We start from the raw sequence: 27864 nt of genomic DNA, 5'->3' as shown, positions 1-27864 counted from the left end.
CTCCTCTACCTAACTAATATGTTTTTGTGTGACCATACTAAACTTTGACCATTTCACAATGTTAACCACATGTTACAGAGGCTTTCTCAGATGTTCAGGGGGTACGTTATGCATCTTTCAGACATGCCAAGAGGCGTAACAACATGGATTCCAGTCACCAGGATAATTTGTCGGCCGTTAACGTTTCTGCATTCTACAGATATGTTGCAAAAATGTGTCATCGCACTCACATTCACATTACATGTTTATAACCTGACTTTCATGCCGTGAGGTGAAGGGGAGAGTGGTGGAGTTGGAGGCAAGAAAGGCTGCCAAGATAGTGACCGCACTTCAAGACTGCGTCTCAACATTTCAAAGTGTGAAACCAGGGGATATTTCTGAGGAGGCCATGGGGAAATTTCGAGGGATGCTTGTGGCTACAACACCGGATGTTTTTTAACGAGTTCTCGGGACATGTCCGGCCGTGTTTTGCAGCGTATTCTGGTTCTGGTCTCCAAAACATGCTGTTTTCCTAACCCTCACCAAGTGGGTTTCGTGTCTAAACCTAACCAGAGCATAACATTCATTGTCAAAACATAAAATTGAAAATTAAACCTAAGGAAACTCGCTGCATAAAGAAGTGTTTCAACATGTCTGTGGTTTGCAGAAACTTACGCTGCCAACAGTTATCCTGCTGGTTGTGTTGCAAAACATTAGTCTATATTGACCTGGGATTTGTTTTACTATTCATGCATTGGTTCTTTGTAACGATCAGACAGACATTTCTCATCCACTTTCACAGTTTCTAGTCATGCAGCACAGCTTGTTGCAAGAACTGTGCACCCACCTGAGGTAACTGAGAGAGAGAGAGAGAGAGCGAGAGCGAGAGCGAGAGCGAGAGAGAGTGAGAGAGAGAGAGCGATGATGTAGGTCACAGAATGGGCTTTTCCTTGCGTCCTCTCTGAAGCCCCTTTTTGCTACGATCTAAACATGTTATTCAGAACTACTAAAACAAATACACAGTCATAAAAACCCTCTACAGCAAAAGGGTTCACCTGCTCAAGTGCATCTATTCTTGTGCAATAAGCCAGAGGCAGCATGATTGAACTTTTGTCATATTTCATCGCCGGCACAACAAGAAACCTCTTTGAGATGAAAAGCATGAATCAGGACGGTGACAAACTGGCTGGAAAGTCAAACAGAGAGTAACCAGAGCAGGCCGTTTCACGACAAGGGGGCCAGTGTTGGCCTTTGATGCTGAGTGTAACCGTTGAAAGGTGTCCATTTTCAAGCCCTAATCGCTGACATCAAGTGCACTGCGATTCGAAGAGAGCCGGTAAGGTGTTCATGAGCGGGTCTTTTAAGTGAGGGAGCATCTCCATTACAGGTGACTGACCAAAGAAATGTCTGACGGGGGCACAAGATGAGGTGCTTTCAATCAAAACATATCATCAAAGAAAGGTATAAATGTGCAGGGGGAACGGGGGAAAATGTGTTTACATGATACTTTATGTGTGTTAAAGTTGAGGCGCGGGGCAAAGATCACTCGCTTGGTCTAAAACACGGAAACAAATTATGAGAGATGCGTAACAGAAACCACAAGGGGCTTTCGATGCACTTCATGCGTGGGCGAACACACTTAAATATGCACAATAAAACAGCATCAGCAAATCGCAGCCCTGTGATCAGTCTTGACAGAAATATTTAAAAACAGAGTGATTCACCCAGGGACCAGGCCAAGTACTATGATTGGAGGATTGACCACGTTTGCCATTCTTATCCTGAACCCCCCCCCCCCGTCCGTCCGTTCCGCCTGACCCGCTGACGGATTTGCCTCTAATTTTATTATTACTTCTTAATAGACTGCAACCAACCACTCAATAACACCCATTTCTGTTAGCGAGGGATAATTCATTCCACATTTTTACAGACTGAAGGTACCAACTCGTGCCAACACCAGAGCAGGGCACGAGGGGAGGACTGCTAAATCTGCTTCTGCGGAGGAAACAGAGACGCGCTCAAATTGCCCGTTTCAGATCTCACTAGGAGTTTATGGTGTTGTTCTCCAATTTGTCAGTGAGAGCATAATGAGGCATCCAGCGCTCTCTGCAAAACAGAGAAACTGTTGAGGGATCGAGCTGCAACAAGAATGGGGATGCTTCCATTTTTCCATCAATCCATCTAGCCTCAAGTCTCGTGTTCCGCGGGAGCGTCAGGCAGCAGGGAAGGTGCCAGCCGAAAGCCATCGCCTGAACTGAATACGCTTTTCTGTCGACAGTAGTAGAGCGACATAACTATCAAATGACCAGCCTCTGAAACTGAATCATCTCTCCCAAATGAAGATATCTTAGGCTCTGTAATGCTCAATAACTCGACTATTAATGTGCGCTCTCTTGGAAAGCGAATGTAATACCATGGAGTGGCTCCAGAACAGAGAGACTGCCTCCAAGAGCAGGCAGCACAGAGAGAATGCATTAGACTTGCGGTCGGCTGATCTTTAGTTCTTGAAAAAATGCCGACATCTCCTCCCTCCAGTCCAAAACTAAGACTGGATCACAGAGCGGGGGGAAAGGTTTAGTGTTCATAATTTGGGGGATTTGAATGAAAAACTTAAATAGGAGCAGAACGGGAATAGCTTTTCCCCTGCACTTGATTATGATGATGCGGGAATTTGCAGATTCGGAGAAGGGATCGGAACATTTTGTTGAAGGGGCGTATTCCATGATTTCATATGCCATGCTAAAGAATCCCATAATACGTACAGACATGGTCAGAAAAACATGGTTACATCTTCAGTCATGAGTGGCAAACGCTGGAAAGTCTCGCAACTGCGCATGCTGCGTGCACGCTGGTGGCAGTTTGACATTAAGGTGTTGAGAGAAAACGCTAAATCGGCCACTTTTCCACAGCGTCTAACTGGCAGAGGAGCTCTGCAGTAGCTGTGGTGTCTGTGGTCTCCCACGATGGCCGAGTGGGACACTGCTAAACTGAAAGAGCACCGTCAGATTCCACCTACAGCAGTGGAGAGCCTGATCCCACAGCAGCCAGACACACCCCTGTAACCAGTCGTGTATCGTATCTTAAAGCGTAGAGCAAAGCAACGCTTTTAAACTTTGACAAAGAAAAAAAAAAAACTATATACTGAAAGAAAAAGCAAATAATCGTGAAAAAAAAGGGAAACTGAATTAGTGGAACTCTCTAAAAACCCTCTAAAGGTCAATATAGCCATAATTCAAGGAAGTTCACATAAATTTTGTATGTTACTGCAGAATGAGCTCATTCAAACCTATAAATGACCAGTAGCCACCCAATACATCATCCACAAAAAGCTCAGTTCAGTTCCATCCTGTCTTCTCAAAACTAAAAACCTGTTTCAGAGAGTGAGAGATCAGTGCAGCTGCAGAGAAACTCATTTAATGTATATTAAAACTAACATCACAGTATGTAACTATTGTTCTGCTTCACACAGGATTCATCCTCTGTGGGACAAAACATAAAGGAGACAATGTATGATGCTCATGCTGGTCAGTGAAGCAGCACCGTATTTCCCTTCTGTGTGAGACACTCGGCTTTACCTCCTGTATCTTTAAGGCCCTCCTCCCAAATTCCTTAGTCTGCTCTGATTGGTCAGCACACACATACTTGAGCCAGCACCGTTCACCGTCTCTGGTTGGCTCTGTCTGCTGCGTTTTCAGGTTCCAGGTAGCTTCACTTCTACCATGACTATGCAATTGTGTGACACATTGACGTGGTGTGAATTCAAGAAGTCACGGAATTAAAGGAACGTTCCCATTGTCTTTGCATCCTCCAAACATTTTACGTGCACAAGAACAATATAACACACTTCTGTCTTAACTGGGTATGTATATTTGGCTTTTAGTGCAACATATCTACCATATACACACACTTGTCTCTTTGTAAGTGCTAAACCCAGACTGAAAGAGAAACTTGAACACACCATCCAGCAGTCAGAAACGGTAATAAAATAAGTTCTAGATGTGCCAGTGTCAGCAGGGTTAAACGGCAGCTACATTAAGAAAAAAATAATAAAGCACTGATTTCCTAGTTTGGAAAATAATTACTTGTGATAGAGTTTTTTACTGACCATAACTGCTGGGACGTGTTGGCAAGTCAATATTACTAGACAGCGAGTCCAACGTGAGCAATCACTGGTTTCAAGTCCTCAATTTAACCAGATCGTCTGAACCACTTATTTTATAAGTGAGAAGTCATAAACTGGTTTCCGCTGTAAATGTCCTGCTGTAGTACCAAGGCTGTGCACATGTGCACGTTGACAGTGCAGAGGGTTGTAATGTACTGTTCCTGTGCTTTCACTTGTTACTCTTCTAATGAGGTGGATTAGATCATGAATGTAATCAAACTAGTGATTCGCTCCTCTCATACAGTCCATAAAATATTCTAATAATCTATCACGATCCCCCAAAACATCAGAAACTAAGATGATTAAAATGATCACATTAGCATTACTTATCAAGAGATTTGTGGATACTTTTTGGATTTCTGAGTCTGTGTGGTATCCCTCTGAACATATTCTTAACACATTTTTTACTACTTTAACTGTGCAATATGGAACAGCACATCTCGCAGCTCAGTCATTAGGCACATTATATACCTGTGCGAGCTGAAAAGAGGCTCAAGTTGTCGTGTTTCGTGTTCTCAGAATGAGGTAAGGGCCACCAACGAGAAGATTTCTCAATCCAGTTCAGTTCAATCTAACCTCATGTTTTTGTTCCACTAATGTTCCAGTCAGTGAGTGGCTTTTTTGTTCATCTGAACTTCTGGCTCGCATTTCACCACAGTTTATCAATAACACATTTATTACACAATGATATTTGTGTGTCAGTGGCCGTGTGTATAAAGCTACTGATGCGTTCAACACCACAGATTTTCTTTTCCTTTCTTTCCTTTGAACAAGAGTTACCTCCTAAAACCATGAACCTACATACCCATCACAGAACCAGTGAACAAGCCTCTGTTTGGGCCGTTAGCCGGCCTGATAGATAAAGACTTGTAATGGTGTTTACGCCAATATGCCATCACTGTCAAGAGGCACAAACGATGCAACACTTTCTCACTTTGGCAACTGTGGAGCGGAGGAATAAATCCATATCGCATGGGGCTTAGAGGGCCGGGTGCTTGTACTGTCATTTATTATACTGTTCTCGTATTGTTAAATCTGCAGGACAACAGTGATAGCACTCCTCATCACCCTTCGACAGAAAAGTCTCTGGAATCATCGACGTCAACGCCAATTTCATTACCAAGTAAAAATAAATGAATCCAGCGATCCAATGACGTAACTGAATCAATGAATCCAATGATTCAAATACGTCAAGAAAGCATCGGATTTGTGGTGATTATAATGGAGAGGAGAAATAAGAAAATACATTTAAAAAAAGCAAACCCAAATCAAAGCCGTCATGGGAACACTGAGCAAAAATCAAGTTCTACGCTGGACTAAGAGAAGACGTCATCATTGGAATACTTTATTGAGAAGGCCACCAAGTCCCATCATTATTGGACAATCAGGGCCGCCCAGTAGTCATCGCTTTCTGACCAGAACTGGACACCAACAGTGATGTGCTCAGTGCGGGCGCATGAAGGATTTATTTGTGTAGATCCACTATGGAAACCAAACAAGAAGAGCAAAGGGGAGCAGGAAATTTAGATGATGCCATCATGGGATGTAGATGTAGCACTGCAGACGGGCAGAATGGCCACAGCTTGATTGAGCACCAACACGTGACTTTCCTCGTGAATCAGATTCATCAAATACTAGACTGTGTGAATCCAAACTGCTAAGCGTAGATTTTTACGCTGGAGGAAGCACCCTGGGTGAGCAGTATAATGCGTAAAAACACAAACATCTGACAACAAAAATAAAAGGACGCTTCAGTTGAGCAAGTGCCTAATATCAGTCCTAAATCTCTACGCCCTTCAGAAGGGCATCACAGAACAGACCGAGAGGAGGAGGAAAGGCGATGCTGAGTGTTGAGGAAAACAACATGAGCTCCATTACAAAAGAAAGCGCCACATTCACAACAAAGAAAAAAAGTGCTTTTGGAGAGGGAGCTGGAGCTAATTCAGCTACTCCTTAGGAGGAGTGATTGTTAACAGAGCCACTGGATTAAATGCGCAGCCCGACCGCAACGTAATGGCAACAAAGCATCTTCTAAATGAAAGGAAATACATAAAAGTCTCTGTAAAACAAAAGCGACGCAAAAGAGGTTTGCGGAATGCCAAGTCTCCCAAACAACAGCATCGTAAATGTAAATGTTTGTCTGCTTAACGTCATTTTCTGCATGTATGTGCACACTCCCATGAGCCAGCCAGGCATGGACACAACCAATTTTGCCCGATTAACAACAGATGTGTCCATCTATTTTGGTTCGACAAGCGTTCTCTGCAATAACACCATTAGTTGTCTCCTCATTTGCGATATCATTTTTCAACCATACGTTTTCCCCATTAGAGCTCCAGCGCCGTTCGGTAGCTTTTCCATAACTTTGGCCTCGCCAGCGACGGGCGGCATGCTTGCAAACCAACAGGCTCAATGCAGAACCTACATCAACAGAAACCAGAGCGCGCTGGAGAAATACAACATTGTCAATTGAAAAGAGGACAACTAAGATGGGCTGGAATCAGAAGTATATGAGGTCCCTCTTGAGCGATGCCAACGCAAATGGTTATACAATAGAGAGTCAAAGAGACTGTGTGTTACTGGTTTGAGTTTTGACTGTGTGATGTGTGCAGCTCGGGTTTGGCTTGAGAACAGCCATATTTCATGGGGCTCAGAGGGTCGGGGGCTGGTACCACATTTTTTGATACTCTTCTGGTACTGTTTCTCAAAATCTGAAACAATAGGATGGCTCGAAACTCGCGTTATGTAACTCCTCATCCCTCTTCGACAGGAAAGCCACTGGTATTATCACTGTCAACTTCAAGATCATTACCAAATGACAATGACAGTCACTGGCAGCTATAAAGGCATCCAACGTACACACATCCAAGTTATAATCCCCCCCTTTTTTTAGGGTGTTTCCAACCGTTGTGAACACACACACACACACAAACACACACGCACACTTGAGGATTTATCACTGATAACATTCATACTCTCAAGCAGTGACCTAATCCCTTACACAACACTCCAAACCTTAACCTCATGAACCTCGATGTTCCTTTTCAAATACCTTCCTAAGTTGCTTCAACGTTACAAAAACATGATATGATCCTGTACAACATCTAGTATATTCTGGTGACAGTTTGTTCCATTGATTGAAGCAGTGTTTTGCACATACCGGAGGCAAATTCAAATCCAACATGTCGTTCTTGACAGCTGCAACGCCAAATGTTGAACTTTGTACTTTACTATAGACGTTCTGGGAATTTTCTGGAGGATTTGAGATCCAAAAACTTGACTGATGTGGTTTTTCAGGGCCAGTACAGATATTGATTACTAGTATTAAAGGACGCTCATAACCATAATATTTGTATCAGACTCACATAAAGTAGCTGTATAAATAAAGATCTTAGTATCAACATCTAGACATGGGGTATAACTTCATTTTCTGCTTCCGCTCCAATGCATTTGCAAGCAAATATTGTACTTTTTTCTCCCCTAAGTCTATTTGATAACTTTAGTTACTTGTTTTTATCAGAATTAGATTACTCAGTGTTGATACAGGCTGTTGCACATGACGTGTTACTCATCCATGTTGTGATCAAGACACTGACTATAAAGACAGAGGCGACTGCATCTATCTCTACCAGAAACTCAGAGTTTGCTTGCTTCATGCTGATTAGTTTTTTTGGTGTTTTGGTGGAGTGCAAATTTGCCTGAGAAGTCTAATATCAATCAAGACGAGCCCTGTAGCGATGCCTGCTTTAATTGCCGTTCCTTTGGTCAACATTTTAATATATTAACAATTTTATTAAATGTGTGCTGTTTTTATGAGCAGCTATGTTTAATCAAACTACCACAACCTAGTTTATACACACAAACGGGGGCCACATTTTTGCTGCGGGCTCCCCAGACATGTTAACCCGTCCACGTCCAAGAGTTTGTACAACGCTCTTCTGCCTAAGATGCATCAGTCAAGTTCCAACCACTAGAGTCAGGCAGTAGAGATGACATTAACCCTAAATCCAAAGCTTTGAAGGTTCACTACACAACTTTTTTCAGACATATAAAACAGACAAAGAGGAGGAGCTTGTGATACACTGAATACCAGTTAAAATATTTATACCTTAGAGCCGTTTGTTTCTGAACATTAAAACGAAAAAGTTGACAAAAACAGCACATCTTCCATCTAGAGGTCCTGTCGTTCAAAAACAAAGGACTACATAACCAAAAAAAGTTACTAAAAAAGTATACATAGTGCATCTTTCATGTAAAAGTAACTTCATCCACGCTACAAACCTAAATTCAATCCTAGTTCTAATAAATGATGTTCGACACCGAAGAAACTTGAGAATGAAACAAGTGATTACTGGCAGAAACGACAGAGCATGTCCTCTTTCCAACAGCTAAAGCTCAACACAGGCAGCCACACAAACACACACACACACACAGCACACTACGCTCCCTTCCGCTTTTTTTGCGATAGAACCCAGACTGACCTACTCGCAGCTCCTGGCCGAAGACTGTCCTTTCTCCCAGAGCCGAACAGTTCCAGCGTCCATATCGGAACTGGTATTGACACTCATTGATGCCCATCTGGGCACCTTCGCCCACAACAATGATGGCGTCCGGGCGGCTCTGGCAGATGGCCCGCTGGCGAGGTGCCAGCCCGGGAATCTTGTTGCAGATGATGTTGGCACCCAGAGCCACCACCGAGGACAGGGCCCTGCCAGAGAAAGAGAAACACACACACACACACACACACACACAAACAGAGACTCAGTTAGGACTTCCAAAGGATGGTCAGACTGACTCACTTATGTGAGACTCTCCAGAAACAGGATTCAATTCGACCAGTGATTGATGTACATTCCGTAGTGAAGTGAAAGCTGCACTGCATGAGTACTGCTATTTAATGGATTAGAGGTAAATCAAAAAACCTGAAAACATAAAAAAAAAGAAACTTGTTAAAACAGTCCAGAGAGAGAAAACAAAATGCTTATTTGACTGCTGACAACGCCACTCCACATTGGTTTGGATGGCGGGAGTTTGAGTAACAAGTTGTGGTTTTTGTGTTAATTGTTAGGTAGCATGGTGGCGTGAAATGCTGCCAGACTTGACTCTTATGCAAGGACGGTTTATACACTTGCTCAGTGTCTTGTGATGTGAATGCAGAGTCCACTTTTTAACCAAACGTCACACAAAATGTTATTCCTTCTGATTCGTATAATCGTGTGAAACGCTGCCTATAAATTCACAAGAGACTGTTTTTACTTCAGCCACCTCCTCAGGCTTGTCTGCATGGAAAATATTAAAGGTTCACAACACTGGTTGCCTGAACTGGTAGGGTATTCATGTGCTGTACAATAACTGACACACCTCCCTCTCAGCTCTCACCATAACATCTGATCACTTGATGTGATGATATCAAAACACATGTTGAAAATGGCTTTGCAACCAACGAGAAAGCCGAAACAGATTACAGCCAAACAAGGCGCTGACTTTCTCCGTGGCTCTGTTTATAGCCCCCGAAAACCATGTAGATACAGACTTTTCAAACATGTCAGGGATGGGGAGCCATAAATGAGCGCGGAGGCAAACGCGGGCTTTGAAGTATGACGTCGACCTCCAAAGGCTTCACCACAAAACGGGGCAAGCTAACGCTGGCGCGTTGTGTGTCAGCAAAAAAGCAACGGCGGCGTGAGAGAAGCGAGAACGGAGAACGCTCGAGGGGCACTGAGGAAGAGAAACCCACACAATGATTTCTGTGGATCCTTTTGCGTAGGAGCCCCCCTGACCAAAAACAATGACAGAAATCGATGATTATGATTAGAAATCGCTCTTGGACGATCAGGCTTACTCTTTTGCTGGCTCTTTAAGTTTCTCCACAGAGGCAGAAAAAAAAACATAAATCAATTTCAAACACAAACGTTCAAATAAATCCTAACTGCCGCGAGGCGCATATGCGTTACCAGGCTGCAGACATTCTCCCGGTCCCCTCGTCGCAGTCAGGGGAACGTACCACAGTGTGTAAAAGGGAAAGTGCCATTGTATACACTGTTGATTTAGCAAACCCTGCTCTGAAAATACCATAGATTCTAGCTGAACTAAGAAGATTCTTTTTTATTGTTTTTCAGTGCAATATGTTCCGTGGTAACATCTGTTATTCTTAAAAAAAAGACAGAACCACAAGCAAGATGTTAATAGGACGTGATTAATCTTTCTACACCGTCGACAGAAGACTATGACTTTCAAATTATATACGACTAAAAAGTAAAATGCCTCGAAGAAAACACGCCGTGCATCAAACACATCCAGCGTTTCTTCAGTAAGCACTCAGACATGCTGCTGCGCTCAGACCCTCTTTGCTCTCCCTGCTTTTAAACAGGCTTGAACTCCACTGACCCTCCGTGACCCTCCGCTGTATATGCGGTCGCTCATGGCAACAATGACATGTACTCGAATGTACAAACCGAAAGGTCGAGCTCATTAGGACGTTCACCATCTCGCATCATAAACATTATGGTCAAATGGAACTGGTGTGTTTATATAAATCCAAAAGGCCAATAAAATACTTTTGAGTCACTTCATATCTCCGATATTTCGGTGCAAGCACGTTGTTTTTGAGCCTGACAAACAGAAACCCTTAACAGCTTCCCCCCTCGGCTCTTTTCTCACGTCATTCACCTGCTAAATTCACAGAATCACAGTCTACCGTTCTGGCAACCTAAACCATCAGACAACAGCAAACAGAGAATTCCAGAGCTAAGCTTTTAAATCCCCGAAATCATCAAAGTGCACAAATGCGATTCTGTTTGCTTAGCGTATGCTCTGCTGCGTGTACGCCAGCAAGCTTGGGGACGACTCACCCACGGTTACAGACCCGGGGCGACAGCAGGAACGCCAACAACACTTGGAAATGTCACAGGATCGATGCTGTGGCTGATGCCGGTGAAGGAGAAGTTCCTGCATCGTGTGGACTGTGTATTTCATGTATCAGCTACAGCAGTGATCTGGAGTGTAACGGATGCAAAGTGTGCAGATTGATCACCGACCTCAGTCCGTATTAAAGCCTTAAACCAAAAATAAAGAGAGAGAGCTCTTCATCTAACATTTTGGATGCACTTTACAGCCACATGTTTACAGCCGTTCCAAGAATATAGGACTATATAACCAAAACTGCAAGCAAACGAAAGTTGCATAGTGCACCTTTAAGGAAGCTGTCATGGCGAGTGTGAGCTTTATGCAGCTATTGTGAGGTGCATATCCAAAATTTTGGCATGAACTCGGAAAGGCCACATTAGTGCTCTTTCTTCATCAGGTCTGCATGTTTGGATCATTCTGACAGAGGCTGCGACTGAGATGTGAGCCACAAACAATTTGATATTTTCACTGAAAGTAATCGAAATCATGATGATGTGACATCTGCCGGGGTCTTCAGCTAACAAACATTTTTTTGCTCACATCTGGTGGACAAGATTTATAGGCCCATGGCATCTCTGCAGCACCGCATACTAAATATAATCAGTTATATTTTTGAGGCTATTGCGATTAAAGGTGCACTCTGTAGTTTTGGGGGAAGAAATTTTAATCAGAAGACAATGATCTTCACTGACTGATTTTTTTTAATGCCCAAACAAATAAAGTAAACAAACTCTCATTGTTTTCATGGCTGAACAAACAAACTGACCTTTATGCAGCCCTAGTTTTGATCCAAAAAGTGATGTTGTCGGATTCATCAAACACCAACAAGCTGGTTGTGCACAGGGACTTTGTCAACCACAGCTTCACTTCTAAACTTTGAGGAGACACACATCTTTATCTCTAATAATCTGATTATCTTTGAATGTCTACGTATATTGATCACAACATATGTCGACATTCAACATTAAATGTCAGGGGAATAGATCTCTCTCGCAGGTTGACCCGACAATTAAATTAACTTCTGTAGAAAAACACAATGAAAAAACAGACAAAATGAAATCGTGAGAGCGGTCAGGAGCTCGCTGATCCCATCACAGGGCAGCTTGGCCTTTAGAGAAGCTATAGTCTACGTCATGGCATACAGTGTGCTCGCAGACACCTACTCCATCACATGGAACACTTTGAACCTAACTGACACACTATTAAGCTCCCAGGCATGCATCTCCTACCGAGGAATGCACTCACAAAAAAAAGCCAGAGACACGACTTAACTAAGTCAAGTGAATAAACGCGGTTTTCTTTTTCAAGAAGGAGACTAACCAAATTTGATGCTGAATATTTTTCCCCCTGTTTGCTGCTCATCTACAGATACAGGACTTTAAGATGAATAGCGCCAAGGGGGTGTTTAATTCGATATCACAATCCGGTTTTCTGACTCTATCAGCAGTCGCACACTGGTTAGGCCAGAGTGATATTAACAAAACACAGCCAACATGGTCGGATTATTGTCATTGGAACATTAAGTGTGAAATTCCTGGATACTGAAGTGTGAGGAGTGCGATGACCCCAACCCTCTCCGTGGTCAGATCCTTTTGCTGACGGCTCTTTTGCCACCCACAGCTCTACAAATTTCACACTTTCACACTCCACAACACAAGATGTGCAGCTCTGATGCGCTGCATTATTTCGCATCCGTGTTTAAAATGTTCTCCAGGCGCTTTCTGCGGTTAATGCTCAACAGGAAACATGCTTAAATAATCCAAACAAACAATGGTATGTAGCTTTAATGTGCAAGCCATGGCTATTCTTAGCAGTGTAGCCCACTTTTAACAGAAAAACCAAAAACCACATCTATTTCAGCGTCAGGTTTGGGGTCTCCGGGCAGCAGAGGAAAAGGGAGCGAGGGCGCATGGGTGAGTAATTATTTTGGAAGCTTTAAGAAAAGCTAGTGTTCTCCTGCAAGAGTCTTTGCTCTGTTTAATTCAGAGCCGCGGCGCACTTACAGCGTGCACGTGCATGTTGCAGGCGCACACAGACACACACACACACTCTCTCTCTCTCTCTTTTAAGATGTGGGTTCAAAAACGATAACATCGAAACGCGGAGGGAGAATTAACCAGAGGTGAGGTAACGCACGGAGAGGATATTTCACATGCTCTGACAGTTTAACGGTGCTCGCATCCGTGTTGTTTGAATTTTCTCCTCACATGAAAAAGAATCTCAGCATCCAATTGTCTTGAACATCTCTGCCACTCTGTGGCCAAAACGGATCCGTGTAGCAGTCACCAAAGTGTTCTGTTTTTTCGGATCCTGCTTAAAATATTTGCGACACCGAACCATCTCTCGCGAGCCACGCTCGCCCGCCGGCACACGAGCGGGTTCACCTAATTAGTTTATTCCCACGTGGATCGTTTTCCACTGATGACTTCTCTGTATGGGATTCAATGCTTGTATAACACGAGGAGGTGTGTGAAAAATATCCTACAATTAAATCACATTCGCTGCGTAAAGTTGAGCCTCTGCTGCGTCTGCTCCCTGCGCCGATCACACGATATGAACAACTTCAAATGAGTCTCCAATCCTCGGACGCAGAAAACTAAACAAAACCATCTAAAGAAAACCGGCTGTTTAGTGATTAGAAGGAAAAGGGAAATAAAGCCCCGGCAAAGCTGCACGGGAGCAGAGGCGAAACACCCGTGCGCCTTTGCGCTGCTGAGGATGAGCGCGCGCCCTCCCTGAAGTTAATTAAGGACCCCAGTTAATTGGCTCAAACTTACAGGTAGCTGCCACTCGTCAGGATCAGGAAGATCTGCGGGTAATAGACTGACAGCAGTACACTGCGCGACGAGAAGATGATCATGATGACATTGAGCAAATGGCCACGTTCGGATTGAGTGAGACGACGCGGACAGGCAGGCAGGCTGAAGAAACTCCGTTAATTCCCGGCTTTAGAGTCCCTCTCGCACACAAACACACACAAAAAAAAAAAAAAAATCAAAAAAAAAAAAAAGAAGGTGCCGTGCGTCTCTCCTCGTCTCTGGCGCGGTGGCTCTACGCAGCTCCAAGCTCCCAGGGCCGTGTGTGCGCTGAGATTGGCTCTGTCATCTCTCAGCGGCGGAGGCTGTTGCACAGTACTGTGGGTTCCCAAGCCGGAATGATGATGGTTTTAGGGATTTCGCATGGCAGAAAAGTGCCTCTCTCCACTCTCATGAGTCGTGCCTGCCATTGGGCAGCGAGAGACACTGCTATCCGCCCACTTTGCCACGGCGGGACAATAGGGTGACACTGATCCGATACCCCCGTTGGACGTGCAGGAGGTTTTCATTCATCGTCACCCTCCACACCCCCACCTCCTCCCCCTTCTCCTCCTCCTCCTCCTCTTCCTCCTCCACCACCACCAGCACCACCCCACTCCACCGTCCAGCCGAAAATAAACAAACACAGACGCTCGCACCTTCATCACAGCTCCATGTGCAAGAAAAAAACAAACAGCACATTTCTCTGACAGGATGTGTCCGTAAAATCAACAAGTTGGCGTCGTAATTACGCACCAATACGGTTTTTAAATGTTTCTGCGTGAAAGTGGTCACACGGTGCTGTGCTCCTTTTTTAAAAAAAAGTTTTTCCTACTACATGTCCTGAGAGACATCAAACCATCCCTTGCGGTGCTCGAATGTGACTTTCAGTGACCTTATTATGTGCCGTGGTCACACCGTAATATTCCTATAGGCGTCTGTAATATTCCCGCTCCAGACTGCTGCGCTCTGATGGCGTTTAATGGCTGGATTCAAATATTCTTCTTGTGGCCGTGCTGTTAAATGATATAATAATCACATCAGACTGTGGGATTCCTAAAAAAAAAAAAGTGAAGGTACTTTTAAAGGGGGGGGGGGGACGAAAAAAAAAGAAAGAGAATAGCAGTGTGTTCCCTGAGATTAAATCTGAAGAGAGACATATACAATACTTGGGGAGATTTTGTCGCAGGGCTTTTTTTGTGTGTGTGTGTGTGGGGGGGGGGGTTCAGGGGCTTTTTATCGCCACAGCATCGTGACTCTCACTCAACACCTGCAGGCTCCAGTCACTGTAAATGAAGAGGGTGCCATGAAAGATTTAGCCGGAGTAAAAAGGATGGAAGGAATGAGCTAATTCCGAGGCTTAGTAAACACGGAGATGGGTGACTCTTCTTCCCCCTCCCCACCGACCCATACTGGAGCTACTGTCATGTGATATGAGCATCTGTCAGTTACACGCTTCACTCCACATGAGGTGCTCTCAGGGAGGGCCAACGCTTCTTCTTGTGTGTGTGTGTGTGTGTGTGTGTGTGTGGCTGGGATTGGGATCTCTGAGAAAACTTACAAGAACAGTAAGAGCGTTATTGATAAGTGGACTTTTTCTTTCCATGTAGCAGCAGCTTATACCTCACTGAATAACTATGAACATTTCATGTGCAGTTGCTCAAAGATATTCAAGAAAAGCTGCCAAATTATACTGATGATTAATCTGTCACTGTGCGTTCAATCTCCCCCGGCATCATAATTTGGCAGGTAAGACCTGTTGCATGTTTACCTGTTTAACTTCAGTCCCCCAGAGCTTATTATAAGCATAGTGTCGTTACAATAGGCCCTGTTTAAAGGTGCATTATGTAGTTGTAGTGGGGGAATCAGAACAGAAGCAGCTTCTGTTGACTTGACTGATTTGTTTAAATCTCTCTTCGTTTTCATGGCCGAATAAACCAAATAAACAAACTGACTTTGAAGGACAATTTCACACTGTATTGCCTTGTTTATATGTGGCGGACCCTGCCACCATTCCAGCTTCAAACAGTGTTCTGGGGACCATATTTTCCTCTGAGAACAGCTTGTTTATTCACATATGGCAAAGAGAAATATAGCTGAGTTTGCATTACTACCTCATTAATTCTGAGTTTGAACGTGTTCTCCCAAAAGAAAAAACTACACGGTGCCCCTTTAAGTGAACAGTTTTTTGATTTACTCCACAATTGAGCAGAGAAAAAGTAGAGACTGTACACAGCATGCATGCACAAACAAACACACTTGGACAAAAGTGCAAAACAGAAGGCTTGAATTCATCGTGAGCCTGTATGAAGGGGTCCCTGGCGTGGTCGTGCTTTAGAGGGGCAGCAGAGAAAAGGAGCCCTTCTGTGTTTATGCATCAAGGTGAGGTATTGCAAAACAGGTAAAAAAAAAAAAAAAAAAAAAAACTCCGTCTGGGCAATGGAATGTGGAAATACAACTCAGTCCGCCCGCTATTAATGAAGGTATGCAGGGGTGAGCTGGATCTGGAGCAGAGACAGCGGCTCAAATTATCTTGTGCGACAAAAGGAGCCGGAGTCTCACGAGGTGAACTTAATAGCCCTCTGACAGCGAATACGAATCGATCGTATTGCCTTGTTGGCATGAGACCCGATCTGCCCCCTTTTTTTTTTTTCTTTTTTTTTTTACGCACAACGCATTCCCCGAGCGCAAGCGTTCGGATCTAATGTGTGAACATACTTCTCTTCTCAAAAAGAAACGCACAAAAATACACCTGCGGAATTCTGTGGAAGCGTGAGGTCAGAGGGCAGCTCGAAGCTTTCCTGTAAACAGTTTGAACTGTGAAGAGTGTCGCAATGGATTTCACACACGCAGGTTCGCGCATGTGGAGAAAAGACTCCGCGCATGTAATCACAGGTAATGAAAAAAAGAAAAAAGAAAAAGAGAACTCACCCAAGTCTGAGGTAGATGATGCCGAAACACAGGAACACGTAGAGACTCCGCTTTCGGAGGGGTTTGTGCATGATCGGTACCACTTCGTCCAGAGGCCATGCACGGTAACATACAGTGGTCACGCTTTTTGTTTTTTGTTTTTGTTTTTTCTACCCCCTCGTTTCACATTGGCGGCTTTCCCTAACCCTTCCAGATGCACGTATACCGCCTATGTTCCGCGACGTGAAGCTGAAGCGCCCTTGAAACCTTCGACCGTGCGAAATCCATTGGTCCGGCGGGGCACAGGTGAGATGCTGAAGGTGCCGGGGAGGGGGGAGGGGGGGGGGGGCGGGGGAGGGCGACCCGTGAGGTGGACGGGATCTCCGAAATGAAACTCGAGAGAGGGTCGGACCTGAGAGGGTGAATGAGTTTCTCTGGAGGAAGTGCCTCCTAGTCGTCCTCACTTTTTTTTTTTTTCACGGCAGAGCCCTAATTAGCAATTCCCATTTGCTGCGCCGTGCAGGTAAGAAGAGGGAAGAAGAAAAAACAAAACAACAAAACGAAAAACTGGCCACAGCAGCGCCCTGTGGATTTGGTTTCAGCTCAGAGCTTCTTGTTCTCTATTCCTTGGAGACATCGTGAAAACTCAGTCCATGTCACTAAACTTGCAGCGGCCAGGTACTCTAATACAGGTAACAAAAGGGACTGCACGCCTCCTCCTCCTCCTCCTCCTCCAAGCATGGATATTCAGGGAATGGGGATGGGCTTTGCAGTCTGAGCTCAACACGTGTAGTTGTTGTACAGAAAAACTAAAGAAGCAACCGAGTGAAATGGCCCTTATATAGGCCGAGGCGAGGCTGGTGCCTGTCGCTTGCAACATTGGGCATTACCCCATCAGCTGTGCGCCTCACCACAACAGTAAGCCCCATAAAGTCTAAACAGACTAGGAACGGCTTTCCAGCTGTATGAACGAAGAAAAAAAAAAAAGACACCATCGCATGACTAATAATGACTGGTAATAATGAACTGGCGTCAGGGCGAAGTGTGTGCCAGTGGAGGTCTGTCAGTCGGGGTTGAATTTACAGCACGATGCATGAACAAAACAACATAAACAAAACATTAATAGCGCCGTTATTGGGGGCTTGAGTCGGGTGATGTGAATTTTGTGCAGATGTTTCAGGACACACAGTCAAAAAGCCCCTTTGGGACGAACAGGATTCGACTGGGAAGACGCCCTCTGGTGGAAACACGCGGTACAGAGACGAACCCCGTCACTGCGACTCCTGCATGACAGTCAAGAATCAGAACCAGAACCAGCGGAGAAATGCAGAAGAGTTGTGTAGTTAGATGCAGGTATAATCTAAAGAAAAGGTGTCTGAATGTGTGTGTGTGACAGTGAAGTTAAACTCTTTTTAAGGAAACGTGTTAAAATCACCCTCTTGATATTGTTGGAATAAGTTTTCCTCGGGCGTTTTCACTCAGCAACTTCAGATTTAAGTATAGTTCTCAGACTTTTTTCCAGAAAGTCCTCTTTAAAGAAAAAGTTCACCCCAAAAATGAAACTGCAGTTATTATCTACTCACCTTCCCAGTAAAGTAGTAGGTAGATGGTAAGACGGTAAGTAGACGTCGTTTGGTTTAAAAGCGTGAAGAAAAGACATCCGATAAAAAACATGGAGGGGTTTCATGCAGCTTGTCTGGCGGGATTAAGACTTATGATAAATAAAATGATTATACACACGGGTCAAGGGTGCTCGCCTACATGAGGTGCACCCTAACGCTTTCAGCCCAGCAGCTCCAGTGGATTTTTTTTTTGGTTTTTAAAAGGGTGTAATTAGATATTTTCAAATCAGTTTGGGATCTCAGGGACCCGCATGGATCCATTTGATGTTTTTTATGTCCTGTTGTTTGTAAGTCCCCATCTACCTCAGTTGCCTAGGAGAATCCTGAAACACTTGTTTAGCTGCAAAGCCCCAGAAATGTTTCTTGGACCACGAAACTTCACCTCTATATTTCGGCATGAGGTTGAGAAGATAATGACTTGAGTTTTCACTTTTGAGGTAACAGTGAACTTATCCTTTAAGTGCGGTTAAGTTGATAATATCGACTCATCGCTGTCCAAATTTCACTGAGTTTGTCAGGGAGCAAGAAAGGAGAAAGTTTGACATTGTGATAAAAGTTTTGTTATTTTGAAAAGGCCGCTCTGGTCTTAAATCTTAGGTTATGGTCATGTTATGAGAACTGACTCTCTTCTACCCTATCAGTGTTATTAGAAATATATATTTCATGTAATATCAGACCTGATGTTTGTCAGGACATAATATTTTATGAAGTTAAAGTCAAACTTTTGTTCAGCCAGTTAGAAACCATCTGTTTTTATTCCAATTAGGGTCACTGGAAATGATAATAATAACTAATATTGTATACTGTGATCTTTTTCGAGATAGCTATCAGGTCAGGAAAGTCTCACACCATGTACTCCTCTGCCTGATGAGTCAAAAAAATCTCCGGAGCCTCATTCTCTTCTCTCTGCACTTTATGGCCTCGGTTCGGTTTTCTTAAAGGAGCGCATAAACCATCAGTTCAGTATATTTCCAAGAAACGGCATGAAAAACGGCTAACGTGTTGTAATAATGATGGCATAAACTAAAATTACAGACATGAGCTATCTGAGCGCAGAGACTGCCGGGGCTGTTGTTGACCACGAGGAACAGACAAAACCGCGGAGACCTTTTGTTTCAAGACATCCCTGCGTTGTGGTTTCAAGGCCTTTTCCTTCAAAACATGTCCATCAAAATTCCAGATGGATTTTTAGAAATAATGAAAGTCAACATGCGGACCCAGGGTGACATAAAAAAAAAAAAAAAGAAGACATGTATTTGATGTCTGCCCCGTAACAGATGGTCTTGTTTGTCTTCAAATGTACATAGCTCGTCGTCGAGGCCTGGGCGGGGATGGGCCCTGTTTAGTTTAATTAAAATGTTCAAAGAGCCAACACTTTTTTATTATAAGCAGGATCAAGAACTGGGGACAGTGTGTGCGTCAGCGTTATTTGTCACCCGCCATTGTCATTACAGATGACGTTGCGCGCGTCCAAAAAAACGCTCGCACACATTCCTGCGCACGCAAACAAACACAATCTGTCTCTCCCTTGCGTCCATGCACGCAAGCGAGTGTGCAGCGCGGGCTCGCAAAAATCAAACCGTAGACACTCAAGCACCGCGGACACACACAGAGGCTCTCGCACACACTGTAACACTTGGGTGGTATGTGGAAGATCTTGTGACACACTGTTTATTTAACTTCAAAAAAAAAAAAAGCTGAGGCGGGGGATGAGAGCATTTGGGTCAGCGAGGACATATCAATCGGAGTAAGTCATACGCCACATCACTGCTCACGCTCTATGCTGCATTTACAGGCCATTGTGTTTGGGATATCTCCTCCTCGGGTCTCCTGAAAGGCGGCCGCCGTCCTCCTTGCTCCGTACTTACCCTCTTCCTCGGTCTGCTCTACGGCTTTAATGACCGTCGGCCAAACAATTTTTTATTTTTTTTTCAAGATTGCACCATTGTGTATCTGTTCCTTTTCATCTGCTCCCACCAAAATGTAGAGGGGGAAAATGTTGGAAGAGAAAGGGGGGAAAAAAAAGAAGGCGATCATATTTTGGCAAGCGCGCGATGATATGTCGCACTGTCTTTTTGAATATTATTAAGTACTCTTGACCGACAACTAAATAAGAAAACCCACCGGTTGCCCATGTGTTTGCATAGGAGCTGGTTCAGCTGGAAACAGTGAGAGGACTGAAACGCGGAGCATGCCAAACCATGGAGTGGCGTCTGGGGCTGGGTCCACCACATCTACACTGGGCCCCAGGCGAGAGGGGGGAAACGGCTATTATGCACTCGCAAAGTCCCCCTCTCTCCATCTCCAACAGCCACTTCCCTCCGACTCTCTCTTCTCCTCCATCTTAACACTCTTCCCTCAATTAACTGAGCCGCAGTTTAGCGAGCGAGCGTGACGCGAGGAAGGGAGGCGGACGAAGGAGGAGGATTTCGCAGAGGTACACTGAGAGAAAGTGACCTTTTTAGACCCGGATGTCAGATGTCTCCTCGTACATCTAGCTGTGAGGTCAGAGGTTAAACCAACTCTCCCAGTCCTTCCGTCCTGACCAATGACTCTGACCTTTCCCTCTGTCCTTTTTCAGTCACAGCTGTGCATAGGGAACCGGGGTGTGATCTGATTAATTCCTCACCATGTTCGCTGATATATTAGGTCAACGGTTGCTCATTCGTGTTCATGTGTGTGTGAGTGTGTGTGTGTGTGTGTGTGTGCATGCAAGCAGATCTGCCAGGCTGGATCCACGTGCATTAGCCCTGGCTGAAATGCTGCGCCGTGCCCTCCCCACGGAAAGGAGTTTTTTTTTGTTTTTTTTCTGAGGGTTGGCTTCACAGTGTCTGACACCACTTGGAGAACTTGTGCAAAGTTAGAGCTCAAAAGGAGACTGGTGTTTGCTCTCATGCTTAAAACTTCAAATACTAATTTGCAATGTTGCTGTTTCAAACGGGGCTCGCTTCTTAGCAAGGCCGCTGGCCAAACTGTCATGGGTGTTTTCCTGATCGGGCCGGGGCTCCGAGACAGAACAGGGAGGCAGGATCAATTTACTCAAATCTGACAGTCTGGGACACCACGCCAAAGCTGTAGCCTCTATTCAAGAGCACACTCTGTAAAGTGAATGAAATGGCTTAGAGGAAAGTAAAGAGTCCAGTTTCAAGTTGGAGAGGCCTGAGAATGACTGAGATTAGGATTTGTTGCTACTGTGCCATGTGTCTAGACCTGGCTCATGAGTGCGAGCGGGGCTGCAGTTGGGTATTTTCGCAGAGGTAACGTAATATGCACTTAATAATGACTTTATGTGACACTCCAGCGAGAATAAATCCTGCTAGAGCAGATCCTAATGCCACCATCTGCAATATTTAATACACAAGACAACATAATTGAAGGTTTGTTTTTCTGACTTAAAGTGTTTTGATTTACGGGCTAATATTTTTGAACGAGCCGGAAGAACAATCAAGTGAGATGGATCGGAAAAATATGTCTGTACACTTCAGTGCGTGCCAGTTCGACAATTAAATGGAATCCTTTTGTTGAATTTATGATTTTTCTCAGACGCCCTTTATCAATGAATCTCCTCAGCTTTTCCTTCCCAAATGTCAGAAACAATGGACTAAATAGTTAGTTGACGCTGTGTTGGGGACCGAGCTGAAGTTATATTACTTCCAGAGATCGCATTGTCATCGATGGCTGTGCCCACAGCTAGACTTTGATATGTAAAACATGAGCTAACGTAAAGCCCTCAAAATCCCTATGAGACGGTCATATACCACCAGGGCTCCCATTCCATTCTCCAGACAGATTCGACTGCTCTGAGGAAATGATTTGTAAGCAGGTGCCTGAATTGAAATCAGATGTACAGGAGGACATTGTGCCACAGTTTTTCAGACGGGACGCCCAGGACGGGGCATTGTTGTGATTCAGGGCGCACGCAGCAGACGGTGGAGTGCACTTGAGGATAAGTTCACCCAAATATTACCCAATTACCCAATCACCCCGGTGTGGATGGAAAGTTGAGTTTTGCAGTCCGCAAAACATTTCTGGAGCTTTGCAGCAAAACTGATTCCCAGCGTTCTCCTGAATGACTGAAGAAGATGGAGACTTGTTGTTCCCTTACAGCTTGTCAAAGTCTTCAGAAGGACTTACAACCTCTTTAGACGTGGTGTGCTCTTAGCATTTACCTTACAGTGGCCGATCTGCAAAAATATCTTTTCAAATCAATATGGGATCTCCGAGCTTCCGGCGACTTGGACAAGCTGTACGGAGCCATTTCAGTTTTTTTTATTTTATTTTTTTGTTTGTTTTTGTTTTTCCCGTCTGCTGCAGTTGTTTTGGAGAATGCCGCAGCGCTGTTTTGCTGTGAAGCTCGAGAAAGGTTTCGTGGGGCGGGCAGACGATGACTGAATTGTCATTTTTCTGGGTGAACTTAACCTCTAAGGGTGCGTTACTGTTGTTTTTAAAAAATGTTATGGATACAGCCTAGTTTGATTTATTAGAGGACGTGAAGCGAAGCACCGGACAGGGATCAGTAAATGCAGGAACAATGAGTTTCATCACTAACAAACAAAAAAACATCAACAAAAAAGACTGATGATGCAATAAAACTTACATGAACCACAGTCGGTCTCCTTGGTCAGAGAATGGAACCCAGGCATTTACATTCACAATAAAATCTGACAGACATATGGCTTGTGTCTGTACCAAAGGCCCCAGACCTTGTGTGCAGTGGAGCGAACGCAAGCAATACTCTCTGCTGGCCTCTAATAAGCCTGGGGATATGAGAAAAGGTCTGAGAACAGACAGAGACCACGTCAAGTTGGCACTTTGGACGGGATTTTCATCTGAAATATTAATGTCATGACATGTTCCCTATGTCCAGGAGCAACAATTCAACTGGATAATTGCTGTTTTGTTTTCAAAAAGGCTGCTTGACTTAAAAAAAAAGGAAAAAAAGAAAAGGGCATTAATAAAGCATAAATGACATGAAACAGTAATCTTGAGGTCAATTTTATGACACTGCGAGCGTTCTTAGCACTCCAACATGGCCTATAGCTCTTTAAATAACTCCCTTGCATCATTGATCCCAGTGCATATTGCTCTCATCGCTCGAGAGCTATTAGTGAACGCTCTGAGCATGTTTTGCCTCAATAGGCAGGAATATGGATGAGATAACATTGCAAAACTGAATTAGGCATTAACTTTCCTCTCCTTTTGGGTAAACTTTGCGGGCACATCAAATGCATGCTTTGGCGTTGGAGTTTACATACCTGTGAAAGTTAAACAGAGAGCATTGACTTAAGGTGTGGCCCCATATTTGTATCTGACCGCAGCTATGGACGGGCACAAGTGCGTGCGTGCGCGCACACACACACAGATGCAAACTTGACTCTGAACAGCTGGTCGTTGGTTCTCTTCTCCACTCGCACAATGACCCGTGCACTGTCTGTGTTTGCACTGCACCTAGCTCAAACAGCGCTCGTTTCCGTCCCCTTTGCCATTCAAGCACACTGTGAGGCCCGCTTTTGTGAAGACGCACACAAACCCGGGGAAGGCTTGGCCTCAGGTCGCGCTGGGAAAACAGGGGCCAAGTTCATTGAGAAATCAAGTAGAATTTCAGAAATGCACCTGATTCTTTTCTGTGTTCTCTCCCCCGGCTATTGATAATGTTTCAGCATTCCAGTCAGGGTCACAGAGATATTAGTCGCGCACTGTTTCCTTAACAAAGGCGGTCACAAAGACGAACTGCCGTTGGGAAGAAGCTGGTACAACGAGTTCAAAAAGCCAGTGGGAGCTCGCTCTCCCCTCTCTGCTCGGCTATAGAGGTTAATAAAAAACATGGATAAACAATGAACTCCAGACTCCTGTACAAAAAATGAACAAACTGTGTTCTCAAAAGAGCAATCTCCTTTACAGTCTTAAATCATATCGTACAATACGCGTTCAATTAGCTTTTTGACGTCACAGCAGATTCATTGAGAGCAGGCTCGCTCTGTCGCTTGCTTTTAATTTTCTCAGAATTTCATTATTCTGCTGATGAACCCGACATAAATCACTCCGGATGAGTGCATCAGCTAAATGTCTGAAAAGCATTTGGCTATTCTCAATCTGCTCCGTCTCTGCGTATGCCATTCCCCTCAATCCATCCATGCTGTTTATCTTCAGCATCGCATTTGGCAGATTGAGGTTTCTATACCAATGGCCTGATATGTTTGGATATAAGAATGCGGTTTTCCTGATTTGGCACCGTCAGAGTGTCTTTCCCTATACCATCCTGACATCAAACACTGGCTGTGTAATATGTAAAGGCCATCTGTGGCGTTCACTCCTTCTCACTGATGGCTTGGCAGCTGTATAGTGAGGCCTAATAACACCGGCCCAGTAGACTGCGGTATAAAGAAATGGCACAAAAATTGTTTCCTTGCAATGCAGCGTTTTTCGGGAGGGCTGATGCGAAATGAAATTCAAGCTAGATTTGCTGTTGTTATAAGGGAGCAATTAGCTCGACCAATCATCCTTCAAATCACATTGTGGCACGCGCCCAAGATTTCGAGTTGTGCAATGATTATATTTCTCCCTGCAGGTTTAGAGCACATGATATAGTTGGTACATTATATGAGTGTGTGCAACTTTTACCAGGTACAGAAAACAGCAGAGGATTTTTATTTTTTATGTATTTATCCATTTATTTTAAACCACTAAAGCTTCATCCCACAACAAAACAAAAACAACATTCTTGACTTTTGTTGAAATCATGAATTTTGACCCCAGCTCCACATAATAGCTTTTTTCCAGAGCTTTCAGTCACATCCTGCAGCTTTCTTCAACAAATGGCTCATTTTGTCGCCACCGACGGATGGAAATATGGAATTTTGGTCACATGCTAACAATTGATATGTGAGAGAGACTCCTCTTGATATATCGTTAGCTAGGTAGTTAGGTGGCGCTTTGCTAACACTATGATGTGACTTTACATCATTATGTTCCCTTTGGACAGACCTTGTGTCTTTGTAAAACATGAATAAACGTTCGATGCATTTTATTATCTAGTTTGACAATCAGAACACAGGTATCAGCAAATTAAGATCACAGGTATCAGCAAATTAACATTTGCTGACATGTTTAAAGTTACACAAGTCGCTCGCTAGGAATCGATATTGGCTACTTCTGCTTGAAAAACATTTTTTAAGTGGTACAGGTGTACCGGAGGACGCCTGGAAAATGTTGTAGTATCAGATCAGTGCATAAACTTGTGTGCCTGTCAATGCCTGATCCAGCATTTTAGGCTGAATCTGAGGCATTGACGATACTGGTATGGGAATCAGAACAACAACATTATGTCGACGTTTGCATAATACTTTCAATGTCTTATTAATCAGTTATGAAATTATATGTAGGCCTACAATTCAAGTAAAATACTATGTTTACAATAGTTCAAATTAATTGTGCAAAGAGTAGCAGGGGCATAAAGAAAGACACTTTTGCTTTTGTCAAAAGCCATATTTCTGCTCACGGTAAAACCCTTTTTTCATAAATGTTCTCCAGTTAACGTATATGTTAACTGCCACCTCGGTCTTCTTCGGTTGTCACTGTGTCGCGAAAAACTAAATAATGCAGGGTCCCCATGTTAAAAGAAAGGAGCTCTTACTCTATTCGATGATGCAATGGACAAGTCCACTGATCTGCTTCCAGACTGACATGTTGTCCAGTTTCAGCATTAAATGGTAAAACACCAGATCTCAGCTGAGTACTAAAAGATTAAAGCTTCTTAGATACATCATATAAACATAATTCTCTCTGCTGTAGTAATACTTCATCATCCTAAATGTATGCAGTTTTTTGTTTTACTTCAGATATCATTGGACCACATCCCTTGCTGAGGCAAGCACAGTTTCCTGGCAGGTTTTCATCATTTGAAAATACCTCACTGAATACCTACCTGTAGAACGAGCCGGTCACTTCCTTTTACCGTCCTTTAATTTATTTCTTCCAACTGAATATCCCTGCGGTGACAATGCGTTACAGACTGACAACGTAAAAAAGATAATTCACGAGATCTGAATAAGAAAGCAAATGAATACTCTGAATATGTTATCTACGTCTGTGTCGTGTCTACGAGCTGGACATCCGGCCTCAGGTGGGTTCAGAGTGTCCCGGGCTTCTCTGGCAGCCTCGGGTTGGGCTTGGCATCTGGGCTGCTTGTCAAACACAGGTTCTCTTTGTTGTGTCAGCCACACACTGAACCTCGCAGGGGCCTCACGTACACAAAGGAATGTTTGGATGGATCCGTTACACCGCCACACACACTGCTTGTTTGCCTGTTTGACTCCACAACAGTAATCTGACATCTAAATTGGGTCAGGGAGGTTCGGGCCGCGCTCGGAGGCCGGACAGTGGATACCGAGGCGGCCAGAGGAGAGGAAACGTTGGCGGGACGGTTAAATTACTCTGGATCCAGGAGGGTCTCAGTCGGAATCGCTTAAATTGTTGGAATCAACAAATGTACGCAACGTCGTCGTGGTGACGAGATCAGTTTGCATACCAACACGGGTCGCAAAGGGCAACCAGACCGCAGAGAGACTTGAATGAACTCCTTATGAATATCTGATGCCATTTGTCTATTAGGACTGTTTACTTCAGCCTCATCCCTCTCCAAGATGTTTTAAGGACAAAAATCCCACATCATTTGCATTCACAGTCAACACACACTCGGTTTCAACTCTCATCCTGCTCCTGGCCTCCGGTTAACCCTGCACTTTTCTCCCTGTGTGTTTGGGTCTGTAAAAGCCCACTTTGTTGTGTCTGAGCGGTGAAGCATCCCAGTGAGCAACGACTTCCTGTGAGAAGTGACTGCTGTTTCAACTCCGCGGCGCTGGGCTGCCTGCGGTTTGTCTGTCTGTCTGTCGGTCTGCCCTCAAGCTTCCCCTCGGCGCGTAGAGGAAGAAGACATTTCCGTGGAGACAGAAGAGTGACAGGCGGCGTTGCCAAAACCCAGAGCTCCCCGCTGGCAGCCTTGTCTCCACTGGAACTGCAAACAGAGAGCATTCTGGGTTGTTTGACAGCGGAGGTCAGAGGGCACCTTGGTGTTCCGTTTGGACTTGGACTGTCGCCGCCACCGGGGTTCATCCTTTCTTCTTCTTCTTCTTCTTTTTGCTCTGCGTGTCTCCTTAGTTCCTCCTTCTGTCTGGTGTCATGGTTTTGGGATGAAGATGACAACAACGGCTGGCGGACTGAGAAGGGGAGCCATCGTCCGCACTGAGGCCGGAGCCATTACCTCAGCCGCCACCAGCATGACAATGATATTTTCAGCCGTAGCGTAAACCCCGTTAAAGACACATGAAAGGCTTCACATTTGGTTTTATTTTGCTGTGGTACAACACTTTTTTTTTTTTTTTACTGCATGCATTCCCTTATTAAAAGAACGTCTCCTTTGTTCGGACTGTCTCATAACAATTAGGGCCAAGTGAGAGAGTAAAAGTCATTATCTGCTTCTGATGAGAGGCTG

At 44.3% G+C, this 27864-nt stretch overlaps 1 protein-coding gene across 2 annotated transcripts in view; it reads right to left on the bottom strand.

Moving 5' to 3' along the window:
- Positions 1-17017, bottom strand: part of wnt7bb (wingless-type MMTV integration site family, member 7Bb) — a 36443-nt gene extending 19426 nt beyond the window's left edge. The window contains exons 1-2 of one of the 2 annotated variants that reach the window (XM_030427216.1): positions 16774-17017; positions 8623-8849 (exon numbers count right to left, since the gene is read on the bottom strand). In XM_030427216.1, coding sequence (XP_030283076.1) covers positions 8623-8849; positions 16774-16844 — 298 coding nt within the window. In that variant the 5' untranslated portion in view covers positions 16845-17017. Of the gene's footprint in view, positions 1-8622; positions 8850-13824; positions 14373-16773 lie in introns of those variants that run through there. The other variant, XM_030427215.1, reaches the window with a different exon arrangement.
- Positions 17018-27864: the final 10847 nt, after the last annotated feature.

This window comes from Sparus aurata, chromosome 8, assembly GCF_900880675.1.
Source record: "Sparus aurata chromosome 8, fSpaAur1.1, whole genome shotgun sequence".
NCBI lineage: Eukaryota > Metazoa > Chordata > Actinopteri > Spariformes > Sparidae > Sparus > Sparus aurata.
This window is presented reverse-complemented; position numbering and strand designations above follow the sequence as displayed.